Raw genomic sequence first — 23,724 nt, 5'->3', positions numbered from 1 at the left:
CTCTCCTCAGTTCCCCCTGGTTTGGTTTTCCTCACAGTGCACAAACTGTCATAGTCCTCCTGTCACTTGAGCTCCCCCTGGGGACTGGAACTTTCTGGAACCCTCCTGTCAAATTTATATCATTCCCGGTTCCCTGTAACTCCGACCCCCATGACCAACGGTTTCCTAGCCCTAAGCTGATGTCAAGACCTTTGCTCACACTCCTCCCTGCCCTCTAATGTCCGTTCAAGGTACTATACTTTCCTAGCTGTTATCTGTCTGTCACAACTGACAAGTGCGTCCGTCCGTCAGGTCACTGTCCCTACACAGGCATCTGGCATCTCCAGACTTTTTCTTGCCTGTCACATATTGTCAGGGTGAACCTGCTCTCATCTGAAGAAAGCGGCACGAGTGGCAGATTTTTCGATTCAGGTGTTCTCTGGCATGTGCCGGTCTGGCTGGGTAGTTCTGGGCTGTGAGCTCAGATCCCACTCTAGGACATCGGGCCCTTATGCAGCCGGTTCCTGACAGTTTGAACAAGAACATGCACCCCAGTAGCCCACAGGAGGTGATGTAGGGCTCAGCCAGTGCATTGCCTGCTCTTAAACAGGTACCAGTCCTGTGGCTGGGTTCAGGCCAATCCCTGGCTCTGACCGGCTGTGCTCATGTAGAGGGCCGTGTCCTGGTGCTCGGAGACACAGGAAACTTCCTTGCAATGGCACATATGGATGAGTTATCACGGACCATCGGTACCAGTGCCACCTATATCGTCATGATGGAATTATGTGGTTTTTGTTTTTTTTTTATTTGTGACCCTTTAGCAGTAAAGAACGGCTTTTGTAATCGTGGACAACACCTTTAAGAGGACATTTTGGAAGGATGATACAAAACTTAATCCAAAAAGAAAAGCAAAAAAGTTTGTTAGCTCACCCATATACAGATCGAAGACTTACGGGTCTAAAACGTGTCTCCCCTTATCCCCCCGCCAGGGAGTTGTGACCATCATGCCTAAGCATATTCATTTTTTAATATATTTTTCAATAAACTTTGGTGTTTTTTACGGGATCCATGAAGCTGGATTTTTCTTTCTACTAATAATCCAAAAGAGGTACCGTACATTTGTCCTCCGCTTCAAGGCTTTTATTTCACACTTCTGCTGCTGGTCTCTCCACGCTTCACCTAAGGAACCCGAGGGAAAGTGTTATTTATGTGACCAGATGTTGTTCTTGTCTCATCAGCTAATGGGGCGAATTATTTTTAGATCTATTATCTCCTGTAAGTACAGAGTCTCCACAGGGTTCTTCCTCTGGGATTATTGCTTGGCTATAGAGACCATGAAAAAAGTGATCCCAAAAGCTACTGGGAAGACAGGACTTGAGTAATCCTAATGGCTCCATGTCCCCCCAGAAGGTCTTGGCTTTAGGCCGGTCAGGGACCATGCATCTCAGATGACCAAAAGGCCTGTCGGGTCAGGTTCCCATTAACATGACTGCTATTTTGAGGCTCTTGACAGCACCCCAAATACAGACAACAGTACAAAACAATTGTCTTCTGCTCTCTGATTTATGATACTATGCTGATTGTTTCATTTCTTTTTTTTTTTTTTTTTTCTTAAAGAAAAAGAAGATCGTACCGTAGAGCAGAAAGCAAAAAGTAACGCCCCAAAAAAAGCCACAAAACACAGTAAGTATGAAGGTATCTATGTCTGCGATGTCCGATATGTCTAACAGGGTGTAGCAGACGCCTGTCCCCTGATAATTGCTCGCTGCGATTTATAGCCGTCTACAGATTGTACTTCCATCCCCATAAAGCACTGTAGCATCTCGTATACATCAGGAAATCAATCCTGCCATGTATTAACCCCTTATTTATTTTTACGATACCGGTTAATGGCGCTTTAGGTGCACCACCTTTTTACTTCAAAAGAATGCAGCGTTGTGCAAGCAGCCATAGGCATCTGGCAGTCGCCAATCAATATAATTACTTTACAGGTGTTGTCCTCTAATAGACTCCATTTTTTTTTTTTAAATGTCCCCAATGTGCATTATAAAATGGATTAAAAGAAAAACTTTGCATAGCTTTCTCTCAAACCAGCTCCGCTCCTAGCCTCTAAGTCTTGTGTCCTCCGGTCGTCGTGTGACCACTGCAGTCAATCAGCAGACACTGATGGGCTTCAGCCTACACAACTCTCAATTTGCCTCCACAGTACCCCACAAGCAATGTAATTTCCTCAATTTTTCCTCACACATTCCCCCAGTCACCCACAGTATGATGGCCCCCATAGCCACCGCATTGTATGGGTATAGCGCGGCCTCTTCCAAGCGCGCAGTATGGTGGCCCGCGCGGCCTCTTCCAAGCGCGCAGTATGGTGGCCCGCGCGGCCTCTTCCAAGCGCGCAGTATGGTGGCCCGCGCTGCCTCTTCCAAGCGCGCAGTATGGTGGCCCGCGCTGCCTCTTCCAAGCGCGCAGTATGGTGGCCCCCATAAGTAGCGACTGACAACTAATAAAAGAAGAAAAAAACCTCTCCTTCCCCAGTCTCGTCTCCTCCAGTGCACTGCTCCACTCTGCAGTGCATGGTCTAAGGCTCCACACAGCAGGCGCGACCTAGTGACGTTGTCGCCCCTCCTGAGCTGAGACTGTGACGCACAGGCTAAATGGTGGAAAAAGGGGAAAAGGTATCAAGATGGTAGACAACCCTTACAAGGCACATCAACTAAAACATCTGTGTCATGCCGCCTGTCACGCCGCGCTCACCTGGGGGCGACGTCGCCTCTTCCGGAACCGCGGCCGCTCCGGACGTCTGCACTATGTTCTGTGTGCATGCGCGCTCTTCTCAGCTCTGTCTCCAGGCCTGTCCTCTCTATGGTATTGGAAGACTTGACCCGGAAGTCCTAGTGATCATGTGCTATATCAGGCTACCTCTTCCTATGGGAGGTGCCTGATTGTTGTGCTTCCTGGCTTGGTCTGCCTTGTCCTTGCCTGGCTGTGCGCTGTATTCGGGTCGTCTGTCTTATGCTCAGCTGTGCCTCCTGGCACACACTCTGATCCTGTACTCTGCCTTGTGCTCAATTGTGCCTCCTGGCACACGCTCTGATCCTGTGCTCTGTCTTATGCTCAGTTGTGCCTCCTGGCACACGCTCTGATCCTGTGGTCTGTCTTATGCTCAGTTGTGCCTCCTGGCACACGCTCTGATCCTGTACTCTGCCTTGTGCTCACTTGTGCCTCCTGGCACACGCTCTGATCCTGTGCTCTGTCTTATGCTCAGCTGTGCCTCCTGGCACACGCTCTGATCCTGTGCTCTGTCTTTTGCTCAGTTGTGCCTCCTGGCACACGCTCTGATCCTGTGCTCTGTCTTATGCTCAGTTGTGCCTCTTGGCACATGCTCTGATCCTGTACTCTGTTGCACCTCCTGGCACACCTGCTGCCTAACTCAGTACTCTGACGTGCTCCTTGCACGCCTCCTGCTTTGCTCACACCTGGACATACTAGTCGCTGCACGCCATAGTACTCTCGTGTACCCGTCTTGCACTATCCTGTAACTAGCGCACTCCCGTGTACACGCCTTGTGTTCTCCAGTACTCTCCATTCCTCCGTACACTCACCCTGTACCGTCCTGTACCCCACGTGTCCCTGTGTCCACGCTTTACACGTTCCTGCAGACACACTCACTCGTGTCTCTTGTGAGCCGGCCGCCTGGTGCCAGCAGTCGTGGTACCTTACCCCCTTGGGCTTGTCCCTGACACTCCCTGTGTAGGGGGTGGTTCTCACTAGGTTAGCTCGCCCTGGGAGGGTTGGTGCCACGACCCAGAGGGTCCACTCCAGGAGTCGTCACAATCTGTACACCAGGTATACACAAAGTCCTCTGATATTCTTTAATAATAGCATATGCTGCACTATATAAGTAAATAACAAAAAATAGCTGGAGTTCCCCGTCAAGTAAAAGTGATTATTTAACCAATTAAAGACCTAGTTTGAATTTTATATTAGAGATTTGTTATAAATCCAGGAAGAGTCTTTCATCCAACCATTGATCTCTTACAGTTGAATCCGACCATGACGAAGACTCTGATGGCTCTAAGCAGAATGATAGTGTCAGGAGAGAGCTACCTGAACGTGACACACAATCCCATCCTCTCTCAGCCAACTCTTCTTCCAAGAGTAAGTGGAAATTAAGTGACCCCACATGTGATACGTGTTCCATGTTGCCCTTATCTAATGTTAATTTCAGTCCCAGAAAACATAAGCATTCGAGATGAGCAGATGGAGTTTGAGTCAAATTTCCTAAAAATCACGGTTACATGCAAAGACTTTGAGATTTTGATTCTCATCTCTAGCTCTAAGATCACAAAATAAAACAAAATATCTCCTCCTGCTGTCATTTTGGTCAATCGTAAAGGGCTGGCAAATTGTCAAGGAAAATAAAGCTCTTTGAAGAGCGATCCCAGAGGATAATAAGGTACATTCAATTTCTTGCAAATCGCTTTGCCGCCAATCAAATTTCCCGGGAAAATCTGGGTGAACATTTTGCATTTCAAATGATCCGCTCATCACTAACGAGCTCTTGTTGCCACAGAAATCACATATTTATGAATAGAAGAACGTACACAATCACTTTGAGTTACGGAAGGTCAACATTGGTGAAAGCACAAACTACTCTGTGGCTGCCCTTTGCATGTGAGAAAACTGCGAGCGGTCACAGACACGGTTTCCCTAAATATGACTTGCTAATGAAAATGTCCCTAAGAGCAGGCTAATGTACCTGATTTTAGCAAAAATCAGGTCTGAACCTCTGTGGTGTGGGATACCATAACTCTTCATTGGGCTTCCCCATCAATGTGAAAGTGTGTGATGTAGCAGGGTGCTTTCACATCTCGTTCCGGCGTTCATTCAGTGGCCCCGTCGGGACTTGCATTCGAATCCCCTGCAAAATGGGATTCGGACGTATGCACCAACTAATTTTTTGCTGATGTTATTGCTAGAGGTCTGGACTCTGCAGTTATGGAGTCAGCAAGAGCGTTGGTGACTTTTCTGCCCTCCGCTCCTCCGCACTCGGTGACCCCTCTCTGTAACATTACGTGGTCTCCACTTTGTGGCTGAGTTGCTGCAGTTCCTTCCCCTTCTCAGTATTATCACTCACAGGTATTGGGGTGGGGGGGGGGAATATTTAGGAGGAAAGAAATGTCATGGACAGACTTGTTACACCGGTGGCTCCTATTACAGGACCGCGCTGGTATCAGTGAGCTCCGCACCACAGCCATTATCACATGTTAGCAGATGGCATGTCGAGGGCCCCGATGGTATACCCTGGGGCCAATGGGGCTGAGATTAACGTGCCCCAATACCTTTGTCCATATAATATATGTGTACGTAAGCCCTTTGCAATTGCTTTTGGTTCATTTTTTTTTTTTATTTTAGATTTATTGGTACATGTAAGTATACATTTATGACGTTTTCTTACAACTACAAAGCTTGCATCACCTTCACCCCTCGTTCGCAATGCTACTTTTATTTTTTCTTTATACTAAGTTTTGCATTTATTTAACGCCAGGTAGTCAAAAAAGGCAGCCGTCCCAGCTTACTCAGTCTGCCAGCTATAATGCAGGTATGTGTTTATCGATTCGTCAGAATATAAATCTGTATATCAAAATAATTTATTAATTTCAGTTTTTGTTTTTTATTGTAGTAACAACACGGTCTTCCCTCCAAAGACCTCCAATTCGGAATTCTGTTGGTATGTGCATTAAAATACAATTTGTTGCCTTTCTTGCACTTTTTCCATTATCTGCTATTAAAGGAACTATATTAATATACAAATATGAGTAAATTATAGTCTTTTTCTCACTCCCCACTAACATCCCAGTTCTTGTGCATGGTTCGTATAAGATATTGCAGTTCCCTTCCAATCACTGCTGCAGGGCTTTATTTCATTTTGTAATTGCCAAGGGGGTGTGACCTATCCAGTGGGTGGGGCTAAATGATCTTTGTGCCCTACTACAAACTTACAAAGAGGGAGAAGCTCCTGCTGCAGCCAGTTGTCATGCACAGAATTATAAATTGAAATGGGGGGCAGATATTTCTAGGTTTTAATTGCAATATGAGAAAATTAAGGGAAGAGATTGCTGAGTTTTTATTTTGTGAGTTTTATGTGTTTACTGTTCCTTTTTAATTCTTTTGTCATGTTACTCTATTGATCTTCTTTTCCACAGATGATGAAGGCAAGACTAGTAATACTAATGATGATACCTGGAGAGGTAGGTACTGTTCTGCGTGTCCTATAAGAAGTATAACTCGCTCGTGGCTCCTGTGTCACTTATATATTTTTAAGAGGACCTTTCACCATTTTTAGAATGTTAAACTGTAAACTGGTCACAATATGGAGTATTTTTTTTTTTATTATTTTCTCCTCTCCGTTGCTGACCTGTTAAAGTTTAGGTTAACATTTATGATCAGGCCAACTGGGCGTTACCAGAGATTTTTCTATGGGGGCATGTACTTACTTCCCTGTATGACATTGACCAATCATAAGCAAGAGGCTTATTGTATGGGATAAATGAGGACATTTTAATACAGAAAAAAGCCAGCATGGAACACGCGTCATTGACAAAGATGGAAGCAATCATGATAAATAGTGAGAGGATTCCGGCTCAGCGGATTAAATCTTCAACTTTATTGGTGCATAATTAAAACATCTTCATGAGAAAGGGTGCAGAGTGCACCAGAAATGTGTTGATGTTCTATCTTATGCATGTGAATGTTTTAATAATGCAGCAATAAAACTAAATATTTCTCCTACGCCTCATTGGGGGCCACAGAGACAGTGGGTGTTATGCTGCTGTCCACTAGGAGGACACTAAGTAAACCAGAAAAAAAGTTAGCTCCTCCCCTGCAGTATACACCCTCTCGCTGGCTGAGATTTCTCCAGTTCTTGCTTAGTGTCTGTAGGAGGCACTTGGGTCTGGTTTCAGACCCCACCGTTTTTATTTTATTTTTGAATTTTCTGTAAATTTTTATTTTTTAATTAACGGAGTGAAGGGGGCGACGGATCCTTTCTACGGCATTCTGTCCCCCAAACCAACAACAGGCAAGCACGCTGAGTGTACCTCCCCGTACACTTTCCTGCGACGACTGGGGCTGATTCTTCTGATGATGGTTCCCTTATGGTCGGCACTCCATGGATACGAGGGCAAGCTCAACAGGATGAAGCACAGCAGTGCATGGAGAAGGACTTGAGCAGCGCTTTTCGGATGCCCTGAATCAGCCCCAGAGCTCTCCATCCCCCTACCACAGGGTGGGTCGATTGAGCAATACCCCTTTAACCCCTTCATGACAGCCAATACGCATTTTTACTGACCTGAGATATAAGAGAATATCATCCCTATACAGGTGACAATCCAGCAGCTTTTGGCTGTCCACTATACCTAACAACTTGCTGTATCACAAATGATCAGTGTTGGCACCGTCCATATCTGTTTAACCCCTTAGTTGCTGCTGTCAAAAGTGACTACATCAAAAAAATGGTTAATAGGTTGTGGGGGCTTGCACTTTAATCTAATTGACACACCGAGATCATGATTGTGTGGTCCTGATGTTTGCTATAGCTGTTCATGGCCAAATAGCGGCCTTAAGGGCATGTCACACTAAGCGATATCGCTAGCAATATCGCTATAACTTGTGCTTGTGACGTTATAGCGATATTGCTAGCGATATCGCTGTGTCTGATACTTACCTACGACCGGCTCCCCCACTGGTTATCGCTGATCGCGCGAGAACGTCCTGGACTGTTTCTTGTCATCAGCTTCCTGCGGCGCTTCCTGTGGAGAGATGAGCGTGGAGCCAGGCGGGAGGACGCAGGATCGCCTAGTGTGACAGGTAAGTAGCGACCCCCGTCCCCAGCGATGTCGCTGGTGAGATCTGCCTGTGTGGCAGCTCACTAGCGACCACTTAGCGATGTACCAGCGATCCTGACCGCGTCATATCGCTGGTCGGGATCGCTGGTACATCGCTAAGTGTGACAGTACCTTTAGAGTCTCCCGGCTCTAGCGGTCAGTTCAGAAGTTAGTGACATTTAGGTGGTAAATAAACGCTTTTCCATTCTGGCTATACCACTTTGCATTAATTCCTGAAAATCACCTGAAGGGTTAATAAACTACCTGACAGCAGTTTTCAATATGTCAGGGGGTGCTGTTTTTAAAATGGTATCACATTAGGGGTTTTCCAATATATAGGACACCCAAAGTCACTTCAAACCTGGATAGGTCCCTCAAAAAAATAAATCTTGTAAATTTCCTTTACATTTTTAAACCTCCTAAAAGGCTAACAAAATAAATTAGCGTTTTAAAAATGGTGCTGATGTAAAGCAGGCATGAGGGAAATGTTATTTATTAATGTTTTCTGTGGTATGACTATCTGGATTAAAGGGATATTAATTCAAATTTTGAAAATTGCATTTTTTTTTTAACATTTTTGTCAAGTTTCTGATATATTTTTTTTTTATAAATAAACACAAAACATCAATCTAAATTTACTATTATCATAAATTATAGTGTGTCACGAAAAAACAGTCTCAAAATCACTGGGATTTGTTGAAGCATTCCTGACCACATAAAGTGACATTGGTCAGAATTTAAAAAATTGGCCCGGTCACGAAGGGGTTAAGACCTCCTCCAGCTCTGTTGCATCGCCCGGAGGATGACACACAGCTGGAAGACTCCGGACAGCGACGACTGAGCACAGGAGTGGAGGCATGGGGTCGGGTCCTGCCCCCCGGGAGAAGCGCTGATTTCACGTCAGTGGCGGTGCACTGGCGCCCCACCGTGGCTTCCCCCCTGCTCTCGGTGCTCGGGTAGGCCAAAAAATTAGTCCCCGGCTTTTCCGGCCTACTAGGCCGCAATTTGAATAGCGACGCCCGCGCTAACGTTGCCGCCCCATCCTCTTGGTGCCTCTCATTACTTGCGAGACGCGCAATTCTAATCTCGGTCATGTCTTCAGCTGCCGTTAACCCTTTCAGGAGCGCTATGCCTGCTCTGGACAGCCGGATACCGGCTGACACCACAAGGCCACCGTTTTTCCTCCCGGGGGACACAGCACAGGACCGTGGGTAAGCTGCATCGGCCCTTAAGGGCCTGTCACACTAAGCGATATCGCTAGCAATATCGCTATAACTTGTGACGTTATAGCGATATTGCTAGCGATATCGCTGTGTGTGATACTTGCCTACAACCCGCTCCCCCGCTGCTTATCGCTGATCGCGCAACAACGTCCAGGACTGTTTCTCGTCATCAGCTTCCTGCGGCGCTTCCTGTGGAGAGACGAGCGTGTACGCGGGCGGGAGGACGTCAAGATCGCCTAGTGTGACAGGTGACCCCCATCCACAGCGATGTCGCTGGTGAGATCTGCCTGTGTGGCAGCTCACTAGCGACCACTTAGCGATGCACCAGCGATCCTGACCGCGTCATATCGCTGGTCAGGATCGCTGGTGCATCGCTAAGTGTGACAGTACCTTCAGATTAAAGCTTAACCCCTTCCCGGCACTTTCCCTGCAGCTGCAGACAGACTCTGCCGGTAACCCTTTCAGGAGCGCTATGCCTCAAACTAAGGAGGCTAAACCGGCCGATAAGAAGCACTCTGCGTTTCTCTCTCACCCATGACAGCACCACGGAGAGAGGGGATCCGCCCTTCAGGGACAGGAACCTACAGAAAAAGGGTGGTACCTCTCCTCCGCCTTCAGTTGGGTTCCTGTCCCTGACGGAGGGACCCACAGGATGGTACCTGTGCATCCAGGACTCCGGGGCCGGCCTGTCCGGCTATCGGCAGCGGGGAGGCCCCTGTCACGGCAGGTGCGGTGCCCGAAGCCGCCGGGGCCGATGCGGGCTGCCGAGTGAGCGGGGGGGGAGACGCCGGAGTCGCCGCTCCGGAAAGGAGATTGGGGCTCAGCGGGACCCGGTGGAGCGTGGGCAGCGCCATGGTACGGAGAGTACCAAGATGGCCGCTGCCCCGGAAGTAGACCAACGACTTCCGGGTCCCGGAACCGGGCGCATGCGCAGGAGCGCGCTTCCCGACCAGCGCGTGCAGGGGGAGCGGTGACGTCACGCGGCGCCAAGTTTAAAAACGGTGAGGCGCAGAAACTCCTGGCTGGAAGCGATCCTAATAATGGAGGATAGCGACCAGCAACAGGAGCAGAGGCAGCAGCTGAAACAGCAGCAGCAGCACCACCAACACCACCACCGACAAAAGGAACGAAACACAGAGTGCCATTCCAGCAGTCACTCGACGCGACGTAGCACGTCAGCAGCGAGGAGCAAAACGCCACCAGGAGATCAGCCTATACAGGACCTGACTCCGTCTCCCGAACCGGTACCTGCAGCCGCGCGCCTTTTTTTGGGGCAAGTGATCTTCGTGAATGTCACCCTTGTAATGCAATCCCTCTCCCTTATTAGGGAAAGAAGGCTAAAAAGAAGAACAGGGAATGTCCCACTTGCGCTAAACCCCTACCGGTATCATGGGAGAAAAAAACTATGCGAGTCCTGTACAAAAGAAATTGTTTGTCATGAGACTCCGGATTTCGCATCTGACCTAAGGGCCGCAATTAAATCAGAGGTCCAGAGTGCCCTCGAATCCCTTAAACATAAGGATAAAACGAGGAAAAAAGACACGGTGGAAACCTCCCAGTCAGACTCTTCCACATCGGGAGAAATCTCGTCTAAATCCTCAGAATCCGGCTCCTCATCCTCAGACGAGGAAACAGGAGGACGCCATTGTTTTCCCCTAGAAGAGGTAGACAAACTGGTGAAAGCTGTAAGGTCTACCATGGGGGTATTGGACCAGAGGCCGGATAAGACAGTCCAGGACATAATGTTCGGGGGGCTAGGCCAGAAAAAACGGAGAGTATTTCCGCTAAACGAAATCGTCAAGGGTCTAATCAAAAGGGAATGGGATAAGCCAGATAGGAAAAATACTACGGTCCCTTCCCTTAAAAGGAAATATCCCTTTGAGGAGGAGGCATCCACGTCTTGGGACAGAGCCCCGAAACTCGATGTAGCAGTTGCTAAAGCCTCAAAGAAATTCGCCCTTCCCTTTTGAGGACATGGGCACCCTCAGGGACCCCCTAGATAAGAAGGCGGATACCTTTCTAAAGGGGGCTTGGGAGTCTGCAGGCGGTAACCTCAGGCCAGCGATAGCGGCGACATGTACCTCAAGAGCCCTAATGGTATGGGTGGACCAACTTGAGAATCAGCTGAGGGAAGGGACACCTAGAGATAAAATTTTAGATTCTATCCCAGTAATAAGGGGAGCGGCTGCATTCCTAGCAGACTCATCGGCCGATTCAGTCAGACTATCGTCCAAAACAGCAGCACTTTCAAACGCGGCCCGAAGGACACTATGGCTTAAAAGTTGGCCAGGGGACCTTCAGACCAAAATGAAATTATGCTCCATCCCCTGTGAAGGAAAATTCCTTTTTGGGGAAACGTTAGATGACATCCTCCAGAAAGCAGGGGACAAGAAAAAAGGATTCCCAAATTTAGGGCCAGCGGCATTTAAAAGACCCTTTCGGAATAGGAGGTTTTTTCAGAGAAGACCACCAAGGGAACAAAAGTGGGATGATAAAAGAAGAGATGGAGGCTTCTTCTTTAATAACTCTCCCCGGGACAAAAAGCCCTCCAAGTGACAGTACGCCAAGGGTGGGGGGAAGGTTATCCTTTTTCCTTCCAGCCTGGAGGAGAATTTCAACAAACCCATGGATAATAAAACTAATCCAGGAGGGCCTAAGGATAAACTTTTTCTCTCTCCCGCCTCAAAAATATGTAACAACGCCGCTGAGATCCAACAGGAAGCACTAGAAAGCGAGGTTCTAGGCCTAGTAAAAAAAGGAGTCCTGCAGGATATGGGCAGAGGGTTCTACTCCCCTCTTTTTCTAGTGACCAAACCAGACGGCACCTTTCGTACAATTATAAATCTGAGAAAGCTAAACAAATACGTCAAGAACCAGAGCTTCAAAATGGAGTCGATCAAATCTACCACCAAAGTCCTGTTCCCAAACTGCTACATGACGGTGTTGGACCTCAGCGACGCTTATTATCACGTCCCTATCCACAAAGACTCCAGGAAGTATCTGAGGTTAGCCGTCTCAATAAAAGGCAAGGTCAAAGAATTTCAGTACAGAGCCCTGCCGTTTGGAATGTCGATAGCCCCGCGAGTATTCACCAAAATAGTAGCGGAAACGATGGCTCATATAAGGGAACAAGATATAATAATAATCCCGTATCTAGACGATTTCCTAATAGTGGGCAGCTCGGCTCAAAAATGCAGGGAACAGAGAGACAGGGTGATGAACACTCTACAAGACCTGGGCTGGCTTCTAAATCTAAAAAATCAAGATTGGAGCCCAGCAGGGTACAAGAATTCTTGGGCCTAACACTAGACTCAAACATTCAGGAGTGTCGCCTCCCAAACCACAAAAAGAAGATCGCTCAAATTACAGCAAGAGCAATCCAAAATCCCTCCATGACACTAAGGAAGGCCATGTCACTGTTGGGTTCACTATCTGCCTGCCTACCAGCAGTTCAATGGGCTCAGTTACACACGAGAAATCTCCAGTGGGACGTATTGGCCAACCAGGCAGTAGTAGGGGGACACCTAGAGGGTCGCATTACCCTAAATTCAAGCACTATTCATTCCCTAGCTTGGTGGGGAAACCAGGAGAACCTGTCCAAAGGGATCCCCTGGGCACCAAAGATAACACACATAGTGACAACAGATGCCAGTCCCACAGGATGGGGAGCGCACATGAACAACGAGGTGACTCAGAGCGTATGGGGAAATCAAGAACTAAGAGCCTCCTCAAATCAAAAGGAGCTTCTAGCAGTAGGCTATGCCCTAACACACTTCCTACCCCTACTCCAGAACCACCATGTCCGTATCCTTTCGGACAATCGGGTCACAGTGGCCTATATAAATCACCAGGGGGGAACCAGGTCCCGAACCCTAATGGACACATCCGCCAAAATCCTCAAACTAGCGGAGGCAAACCTGTTATCTCTGACAGCCCTACACATCCGCGGTACAGAGAATCAAAGGGCAGACTTTCTGAGCCGCACCCAATTACGACAGGGGGAATGGGTACTAAAGCAGTCCATTTTTCGGCAGATTGTAAAAATGTGGGGGGGACCCCAGACGTGGATCTGTTCGCCGACTTCAAAAACAAAAAAGTAGACGCCTTCTGCTCCCTAGATCCCAGGGGGAATCCTCTAACTCTGGACGCATTTATGCTCACATGGACACAGAATCATAACACATGCCTTTCCCCCAATCATGCTCATTCCAGCAGTCCTAAAGAAAGTCAGGCAGGACAGGGCAAGAATGATACTGATAGCCCCCTTCTGGCCCAAAAGAACCTGGTTTTCCTGGCTAAGAATGCTCTCAGTAACCGACTCATGGGTCCTACCGGATCTCCCGGACCTGCTATCGCAGGGCCCAGTGCAACATCCTCAGGCACCGAACCTCCATTTAACAGCATGGAATTTGAGAGGGCACTGATGAGGGACAGGGGTTTTTCAGAAAACCTGATAACTACACTACAAAAGAGTAGGAAACCGGTTACAATGAGAGCTTATGGCAGAATATGGAAATTTCTATCCACCTCTAGGGCAAAGGTTCAGGACGGGGTTCAGATTGATAAGATCCTAGAATTTCTACAAGAGGGCCTAGAACAGGGTCTGGCGGTCAACACATTAAAAGTACAAATAGCGGCATTAGGCGCCCTCTATAACCATGATGTGGCAGGTGACCCCTGGGTAGTACAGTTTATTAAAGCCGCAACCAGATCGAGGCCAATAGCCAGTCAAAGATTACCATCATGGGACCTGAATCTTGTACTTTCAACACTGACAGGCCCTCCGTTTGAACCAATTCACTCGGCACCCCTAAAAATCCTATCTCTTAAAACGGTGCTTCTGGTGGCACTAACATCAGCCCGAAGAGTGAGCGATATTCAAGCCTTGTCAGCTGGGCCTCCTTTCACAAAAATTCTAGAGGATAGTGTGATCTTAAAATCTGACCCAGCCTATTTACCTAAAGTGTCATCACATTTTCACAGGTCCCAGGAGGTAGTCCTTCCTTCCTTCTGCCCAAATCCAAAAAATATGGGGGAAGAAAAGTTCCACACTTTAGATGTTAAAATGTGCCTAGTACAGTACTTAGAGGCCACCAAAAAGTGTAGGAAGGAAGGCTCTCTCTTTGTATGTTTCCAGGGTCCTCGGAAGGGGCTCAAAGCATCCAAGAGTACCCTGGCAAGGTGGATAAGGGATGCGATTGCCCTGGCATATTCATCCAGCGGGAATACCATCCCAGAAGGGCTGAGAGCTCATTCCACAAGGGCAATGGCGACCTCATGGGCTGAAAGATCTGAGGTATCAATAGAACAAATCTGTAAGGCGGCCACCTGGTCATCACCTTCGACCTTTTTTAGGCACTATAGATTAGATCTAGCCTCTACATCTGACCTGACCTTCGGGAGAAGGGTCCTTCAGGCGGTGGTCCCTCCCTAAGCTACCAATCTCTGAAATTCTCTCCGTGGTGCTGTCATGGTGAGAGAGAATAGCTTAGTTACTCACCGATAACGGTGTTTCTCGGAACCCATGACAGCACCCGCTTATTCCCCTCCCCTTCACGAGTATGGTGAGCACGTTTTATTGTTAGTAGAGTGTGTCCGTTTAGGCACGGTGCTTTGATAAGTAAGCAGGATTATAATATTGTGTATGTATTTCTGTTGTCTAACTAACCTGGAGACCCTCTGATGCTCTGTAACCAACTGAAGGCGGAGGAGAGGTACCGCCCTTTTTCTGTAGGTTCCTGTCCCTGAAGGGCGGATCCCCTCTCTCCGTGGTGCTGTCATGGGTTCCGAGAAACACCGTTATCGGTGAGTAACTAAGCTATTTTTACCGTGTACCACTTGCAAGTCTGCTTTACCCAGTGTACGGACTAATCCATTATACACGGACTGCGACGCGGACTGCCCTCCGACCTGCGCTGCAACGCCCCTCGCCGCCGCTGCTGACGGGCCTCCTGCGTTTAGTACCCCTGAGTGGGCTGCGTCCCTGACACGGTCGGTGGAGTCTCTGACCCAGGCTATATTCTCCCTCCGGGAGGACTCTTTAAGTCAGAAAGCGTCCTTACCTCCCGAGGAGGGCTCTGGCGTCGGCCGGCAACCGTCCACCAGCAGGGGCTAGACTCGTCCAAGGGATGGTCAAGTCTCTAGAAAGTGGACCAATGACGCGTCCCCTAGCCCCGTTCGCGCCTCAGCATCGGCGACTCCTGTCTCTCGCTCGCCCTCTCCTGAGGTTCACAGCGAGCACGGCTCTGAATTCGAATCTGACACGTCAGCCCCTCATAATCCCCCAACTGATCAAGAGTCGACAGTATTCTGAGGTTGGATGAGGAAATATTCCCGCTCCAGCACATCCTATCTCATTTATGAAAACCTAGCGTGTGCGCAGGTTATTTACCAGCCGTCCAGAAACATAGGGATCGGCCACATTAGCGGTTGACAGTGCAAAAGTCTACTCAAGCTAAATACCCTTTTCATCCAGACCTAATGTAGGATTGGTTACCGTCCCCTCCGGTGGACCCTCCTGTATTGTATCGAGTCTTGCTTCTAAAACGCTCCTATCTGTTTCTGAAGGTTCCTCAGTCAGAAACCCCTCCGATCATCAAATTGACTACCTTGCCCGCTCAGTTTTTTGAAACTTCAGGAGCAGCGTTTTTTCCATCTTTCGCGGCAGTTTCGGTTTCTAAAGCAATGGCCGCTTCGCCAGAAGTCTTGTTTACTTCCTTCCAGGGCACCGATCTTCCTCCAGAGGCAACCACTGTCGCCAGGCAGATAATTCACGCAGCAGACTTTGTAGTAGACTCTTCTGATGCCGCCAATTGCGCAGCTCAACTGCCGCTTATGCCATCTCCATTAGAAGAGCCCTATGGCTCCGCGGCTGGCGGGCGGATGCCACACCTAAAAGATCGTTGACTTCTCTCCTCTTTCAAATGGGTCGTCTTTTTGGAGACAAACTAGACCAGCTCTTTTCTGATACTACCGGGGGAAAACGTAAATTCCTTCCTCAACAACAGGGGCTGTTCGGCCGTTTCGCAACCAACAGCCGACGCGTTTTCGATCTCGCAACAATTCCGGTTGGTCCTTCTCTTCCAGATCAGGTTGGACCCATGCGGAGACAGAGGCTCCCAGGTCTCATACAGACCTAACCGCTCTTGGAAACCCTGGCCTAGGGCTTCTGGATCTAGGGGAGCCAAATCTCGTAGATCTACCCAATGACGACAAGTGGGTCAGGGAGCTGCTGTCCTCCCGGATACAAGATAGACTTTTCTTCTCCCCCCTCCAACTCTGTTTTTCCTTTCCTCTCCCCCCAAGAAAAAGACAAGAGCCTTCCTTCGGGCTGTTCAGGCTCTGCTAAGGGATGGAGTCATCATTCCGGTCCCTCATCACGACAGGTTCAGAGGATTTTATTCAAACCTTTTTGTGGTTCCAAAAAAGGACGGGACGATGCGACCCATTCTGGATCTCAAACTGTTAAATCCGAATGGAATCTCTCTGATCAGTTGTCGCTTCCATGGAAAAAAGAGAGTTCCTAGTATCCATCAACATCAAGGAAGCTTACCTTCACATTCCGATCTGCCCGTCCCTCCAGCAGTTCCTGCGTTTTGCAATTCACGAGGAACACTTCCAGTTCGTTGCCTTGCCCTTCGGACTCACCACCGCCCCCAGGGTCTTTACCAAGGTCTTGACGGCTGTCATGGCCATTCTCCACTCTCGGGGAGTGGTGGTGTTACTGTGATGGGGTCTACCAAGCTGGGGTACCTCTTTCAGTACCACCCCATGTTTTCGAAGGTCCGCTCTGCGTTGGCTGGAGTCTGAATGAATGTCGCTGGCTGGAATTCCTTGGTTACATGGGCGCATATAAAAGATTACTGCTTCTCCATGTATTTCCAGTTTGACAACACTTTACTCACAGGACACAGAATATATCACACAGATACAGAGGGCAGGCCAATAGAAAAGCGGCAGGCCAGACATGCATTACAAAAGCCGCAGGTGGCCGGAGCCTGCCGATGTTTACTGTGGAAATTACAAAGGTGGGGGGAGGGCGGACAAAAGGGGAATGCTGATGCATTAGGGACATGCATCTCACATAGAACCTATTATACATATAACTGTACAACATATTCTGGGTGCTAAGTGGTTCTGTAACACGTAACAATTACTGTATCTGGACGACCTGCTCATCAAGGGTCCGTCCCTTCCAGCCTGCGAGGAATCCATAGATAACAGTAAATACACTTTCTCGCCTGGGGTGAAAGATAAACTTCGAAAAGTCTTTCCCAAAACCAGCTCAGCAGATTTCCCTTTTAGGGATGATCTTGGACACTTCCCGTGGGTTGGTCATTCCCCCTTCAGGAGAGACCCAAGCCTTACAACAGGCAGCGCGGACTCTTTCCCGATCGGTTTCTCACTCCATTCGTTTCAGCATGAGAGTCCTCGGAAAGGTGGTGGCAGCGATGGAAGCGGTTCCATTTGCACAGTTCCACCTCCGCCCCTTACAACACGTGTTGCTGTTAGCTTGGGACAAGAACCCGTTCTCCCTGGACCGTCGTATCCCTCTGTCCCTGCAGGTCAGGCAAGCCCTCAGGTGGTGGACACTGAGGTCCTCCCTGAATCAAGGGAGGTCTTTTCTCCCAGTAAGATGGTTGGTAGTAACCACCGATGCAAGTCTCCTCGACTGGGGTGCGGTCTTTCTTCGCCACACAGCACATGGTCATTGGTCACCCCGAGATTCACGTCTCCCCATCGACATTTTGGAGATACGAGCTATCAGATTAGCTCTACAGAGTTTCCACCATCTCCTCGCAGGTCACCCCATCGGGATCCAATCCGACAACGCCACGGCTGTAGCGTATTATCAACTGCCAGGGAGGTACCTGGAGCAGGTTGGCCATGCACGAAGTGAGTCACATCCTCCATTGGGCCGAGCGTAGAAAATTGGGTGGCAGATTTTCTCAGTCGCCAAGGCATTGCCTCGAGGAAGTGGTTTCTTTATCCGGAAGTCTTTCAGCAGATTTGTCAACGTTGGGGGACTCTGGATGTGGATCTCATGGCCTCAAGACTAAACAACAAGGTTTCTCGATTCATTGCCCGATCGCGCGATCCATGCGCCATCGGAGTGGCCGCCCTAGTTCTGCCATGGCACCGGTTCTGGCTACCATACCTCTTCCCTCCTCTTCCCTTGCTTCCGAGGGTCATCAAAAAGATCAGAGCGGAGGGAGTACCAGTGATACTAGTCGCACCAGATTGGCCGCGCCGAGCATGGTATGCATAACTAATACAACTAGTCGCCGATGTCCCCTGGCGACTTCCAGATCGCATGGATCTACACTCGCAGGGCCCGATTTACCACCAGAATTCCGGGGCCCTGTCTTTGACGGCGTGGCCGTTGAATCCTGGATTTTAGCACAGGCTGAGTTCTCACAACATGATTTCCACCGTGATTAGTGCTAGGAAGCCTGTGTCCATGTGCATCTATCACCGCACCTGGAAAACCTTTTTTCCGTGGTGCAAGGATCATGGTCGATCAACTCTGGTGTTTTTCCATTCCGGCCATATTGGAATTCCTTCAATCTGGATTAAATTCAGGCCTCGCGCTTAGCTCGTTCAAGGGCCAAATTTCGGTAGTGTTTTTCCACCGCAAAATTGCCACCAAACTTCAGGTCAAGACATTCATTCAGGGAGTTTCCCATGTGACTCCTTATAGAAGACCATTGGAATCATGGGATCTTAACCTGGTTCTCGGGGCCTTACAGGAGGCTCCTTTCGAACCGCTGCAGGACGTGTCACTGTCCGTCCTCTCTTGGATGGTGGTCTTTCTAGTGGCAATAACGTCAATCAGACGGGTTTCGGAATTGGCAGCCCTGTCCTTCCGTTCTCCGTTCCTCAATTTTCATCAGGAAAAGGTAGTTCTCAGGACGTCCCCGTCCTTCCTGCCCAAGGTCGTCTCCTCTTTCCATCTCAGCGAGGAAATTGTTTTGCCTTCCTTTTGTCCGGCGCCAGTCCATCTCATTGAGAAGACCCTCCACACCCTGGATGTGGTTAGGGCGCTGAGACGGTACATCTCGCGGACGGCTCCCTTCCACAAGCCACATGCCCTGTTCAGGCTTCCAGAGGGGCATAGGAAGGGTCTAGCCGCGTCAAAAGCAACGCTAGCCAGGTGGATTCGCTTGGCGACTCAGGAATCCTACCGTGTCAGGAACGCGCCTGTCCCAGCGGGTATTAAGGCGCACTGTACCCGGTCAGTGGGCGCCTCTTCGGCCATTCGGTACCAGGCCTCAGCGGAACAGGTCTGCAAGGCTGCGACTTGGTCCAGTCTGCATAATTTTTGCAAAACATTACCAAATTCATTCTCGGGCCTGTCCGCAAGGCTGTGACTTGATCCAGCTTGCATACCTTTACAAACATTGCCTACTTCATTCTCAGGCCTCTGCAGATGCAGCTCTCGGCAGACGCAGTCTGCAATCGGCAGTACCTCAGTGTTGACTCAGTGGTACATGGGGTATTAGCAGATGTATGCTCCCCACCCAGGGACTGCTTTAGGACGTCCCACTGTCTGTGTCCCCCAGTGAGGCGTAGGAGAAATAGGGATTTTTGTGTACTCACCGTAAAATCCTTTTCTCCGAGCCAATCATTGGGGGGGGGACAGCATCCACCCTGTTTAGTCTATTGACTCACTGTAGCATTCTTAGGCTTTGACTTTGTGATGGTTATTGTTGACGGTTTATGCTCCTACTGCTTTTTTCACCGAACTAGAGAAATCTCAGCCAGCGAGAGGGTGTATACTGCAGGGGAGGAGCTTTTTTTTTTTTTCTGGTTTACTTAGTGTCCTCCTAGTGGCAAGCAGCATAACACCTACTGTCTGTGTCCCCCAATGATTGGCTCGGAGAAAAGGATTTTACGGTGAGTACACAAAAATCCCTATTTTATCCATTGAACTGGGTCCCTCTCACTATTTATCAAAAAAAGAACATGCCCTGATCTCTGCAGCTTCTTTGTAATCTAGATCAGAGCAAGGTGTGAATACAAACACCGCCAGATGTCCTGTAAAGGCAGTCAGTGTGGGGGGAGTGTGGGTACCGTTACACATAGCGATGCACCAGCGATCCCGACAACGATATGGATCGCTGGTGCATCGCTAAGTGGTCGCTAGTGAGCTGCCACACAGGCAGATCTCACCAGCGACATCGCATGGGTCGGAGATCGCTACTTACCTGTCAGACGCGGCGATCCTGACGTCCTCCTGCCCGCGTCCACGAGTCGCTCGTCGTCACAGCTGGAAGCGCCGCAGGAAGCTGACGACGAGAAATGGTCCAGGACCTTCTCGCGCAACCAGCGAGGGAGCCGGTCGGAGGTAAGTATCACATGTAGCGATATCGCTGCTACGTCACAAAATCGGTGACTTTACAGCGATATTGCTAGCGATATCGCAGTGTGTAACGGGGACTTAAGACTACTGCTCAGCTGAGTATAGAACTACTTTATATAAGGATGTGTATATTATATATTATTAGGTAGCTGCAAGAATCTAATATTGGATTTTATCTTCTAGATGATATTGAAGAAAGATCTCAGTATCGACAGAATCTGAAAGGTACAAGAAAAGGTTTACATATTATTCTACTAAGTGTGATATATGCCTGGTGAGGGTTCAGGCACTGAACCAGCTTCTTGCATAGCGTTTGCCAGCCCTGTTATGTTATGTAACCAGCATGTTTTTAGGACATGATTCCAATTGCTGCTGTTTAACCTCTTATATGGTTTTGTCAATTGATAGCAGTGGCTTTCAAGTGGTTAGATGTAGGGAAAGTGTCCTTTTACATTACCCATGCACCCTCTCTACCTTATCCCACCCTACAGGTACAACCAGGTTTTCAATTTTTGCATCGAGGGTCAATATTTTTACCATATGCTGTAATACTCTAGATAAAATGATCATAACTTCAGGTACCTGAGGAGCACTAAAAAAATGTAATAAAAAAAAAAAAAATAAATAAAAATTAAATTTAAAAAAAATAAATAACTTTTCTTCCTGCAAAAAAAGGCTGTTGTATTCACTTTGTGGAAAGGGATTCTTAGGTGTATAGGGGGCTCAAGAACTGAACTTCCTCTACACGGAACAGATACCGGTTATATTACATGGTTGGCATCTGTGTCCAACAGCCGCAACTTTTAGGCTGTGTGCCCACTTTGCGTTTTTTTAAGCGTTTTTGAAGCGTTTGTGCTGGATCAAACGCTTCAGAAACGCTTAAAAGAAGCTTCCCATTCAATTTAATGCATTTTTGGCTTTTTGTGCCAAAGCATGTGGTTTTTTTTCCCCCTCAGAAAACGCCTAGCCGCTAAAAACGCAGGATGCTCATTATTTTCCACATAGGTCTGCGTTTTTAGCCATTTCCAATGTTCCTAGAAACCACGCGGAAAAACGTATCAAACGCGCGTTTTTGTGCAAAAATCGCGCAAAAAGCGCATAGAAATAAAACGCGCGGTTTCTGGGAAGAAGTCCGGTTTTCTGAGCGTTTAAAAACGCTAACGTGGGCGCATAGCCTTAACGAAGCTCTGACAGCAACATTTAAAGGGAAAGCGAGCCTGTGCCCACGCACACCAGTTCCCAGCGATTGCATATGACCAATGGGTTACTAGGACAGCCAAGGATCTGCTGAAGACTTTTGTGGTTATCTCTGTTCTGTGAAGCTCAGCTGGAAGCCAAGATCTACAGACTGACATTTTCACAATATTCTACAATACTATTATATTGCCGTATTTAGTATAAGCGATCAAACAATCGTAAGGTTCAAATCTACTAAGGAGACTAAAAAATTACATATAACAATAAAGAAAAAAAGTTGTACAAAATATAAAAATTAAAATCAATATTTTTACAATACCGTGAACTTTGCAAAAACTTATACCCTAAAAACAATAGTTGAATTGCATGTTTGTTTCTTTGTTTTTTCTCCTTTGCCTCATTGGGGGGACACAGGACCATGGGTGTTATGCTGCTGCCACTAGGAGGACACTAAATATACAAAGAAATTGACTCCAACTCCGCAGTATACGGTCTGTAGGAGGCACTAGGGTCTGGCTTCTGACCCTGATTCCATTTTTTTTTTTTTTTTTTTTTACCCAAAATCTTCCAACAGGAAAGGGCGACGGGGCCTGTCAAAGTCCCGATCTCCCAAAACCATCAATAGGCGGGCACGCTGAGTGTCGTCTCCCCGTACCCCCTCCTGCAATCTCAATGCCAGGCCTGGACTCTCCTTAGGGGAGACTGATCCCTTCAATGGGTCCACTCTCCCCACACCGACAACAGACGTGAACATGGAGTGTCACCCCCACGTACCCCCTTCTGGAGCCAGGCCTTCACACGGACAATGCCAGCCGGGCAGGAACCCGTACATCCCACATTTACCTAAGGTATTCTGATGAGGCTTCCATCGGCGTCTGTGCAGCCCCATTACACCACCACTGCTAGAAAGTGGCTGATGTCAGGAAGCATACAAGCCCTCTCCACCTCCCTATCAAAGGGATGGTGGATTGAGGAGGATCTGCACGGCTACAATCTCCAGCTTGGCTACACTGAGCACCCGGCTCTGCTTCACCGCGCACCCGACTCTGCTTCATCCCCTGTGAGAAGCACAGGCCCGCTGTCGGCAAGGGGGGCTCCTTCTCATGGTCCTGTGAGGATGTCTGGGCCCCCAGGGGGATACGTGCTCTGACTACTGTGCCCCAGCGCCACCGCAGCCGCTTGTCTGCAGCAGTCTCTGAGCAGCATCAAAATATATGCAATATGTCCCAATCAAAGGCATCTAAAAAGGCGGATAAGACACACACTGCCTCAAATTTAGGCCCCGGCTTCTGGCCGGAATAGACGCTTCATGCACTGAGCCAGAAGCGCTGCGGCCACATCCTGACCCTGACTCCTCCCCCTTTTGCTGGCGCTTCTCGTTCCTCACAAGAAGCTCCGACTGGTTCTCGGTGACAATCTTGCTCGGTCAGTCTTTGAGGCTGCCGGAGCAGGACTCTTCCTTTCCTTCGTGGCTCGCTTCCAAAACACTCCTGTCTTTGTCTGACGGCTCATCCATTAAAAACCCCACTGATCGACAGATCTTCTCTGTTGGCACGGACACAGGATCTGGGTAAGCTGGTACACGCGTGTATCAAGGCTGGGGGATGCCATCATACTTGACTACTTGGGTGGCCAGAGCTATGGTGGCCTGGGCAGAGGCTCTAGCTAAGACCAGTCGAGACAATATCCTGCCTCCTGAGGCGGTCAGCCTCGCTTACCAGATTGCCCGGGCCGGGGATTATGGGGTACATGCCTCCCTAAATGCGGCTAACTGTGCCGCGCTTGCAGCTGCAAACGCCATTACCATTAGGAGAGCCCTATGGCTCCGAGATTGGCGAGCAGACTCCGCTTCTAAGAAATCCTTAACTTCCCTGCCTTATCAGAGCAGGCGTTCGTTCGGAGATAAACTTAACCAAATTATCTCGGATGCTACTGGAGGAAAGAGCAAATTCCTCCCTCAGCAAAGACCCAGTCGGCCCTTTTGGTCCCAACACCAGGTTCGCTTCTGGCCTTTTCGCTGTCAGGAGCCCCCTGCTAATGCCGACCCTAGTGGGCCTAGTAGTCCACCCGAGTGGGC

At 48.7% G+C, this 23,724-nt stretch overlaps 1 protein-coding gene across 1 annotated transcript in view; it reads left to right on the top strand.

Moving 5' to 3' along the window:
• Positions 1–23,724, top strand: part of LOC141085794 (uncharacterized) — a 90,895-nt gene that overhangs the window by 8,064 nt on the left and 59,107 nt on the right. Inside the window, exons 5-10 of the mRNA XM_073571362.1 lie at positions 1,597–1,662; positions 4,021–4,137; positions 5,528–5,581; positions 5,663–5,710; positions 6,186–6,230; positions 20,634–20,675. Of these exons, the coding sequence (XP_073427463.1) occupies positions 1,597–1,662; positions 4,021–4,137; positions 5,528–5,581; positions 5,663–5,710; positions 6,186–6,230; positions 20,634–20,675 (372 nt within the window). The remainder of the gene's footprint in view (positions 1–1,596; positions 1,663–4,020; positions 4,138–5,527; positions 5,582–5,662; positions 5,711–6,185; positions 6,231–20,633; positions 20,676–23,724) is intronic.

This window comes from Dendrobates tinctorius, unplaced genomic scaffold (genome assembly GCF_039654945.1).
Source record: "Dendrobates tinctorius isolate UK_male_01 unplaced genomic scaffold, ASM3965494v1 ptg000029l, whole genome shotgun sequence".
Classification (NCBI taxonomy): domain Eukaryota; kingdom Metazoa; phylum Chordata; class Amphibia; order Anura; family Dendrobatidae; genus Dendrobates; species Dendrobates tinctorius.
This window is presented reverse-complemented; position numbering and strand designations above follow the sequence as displayed.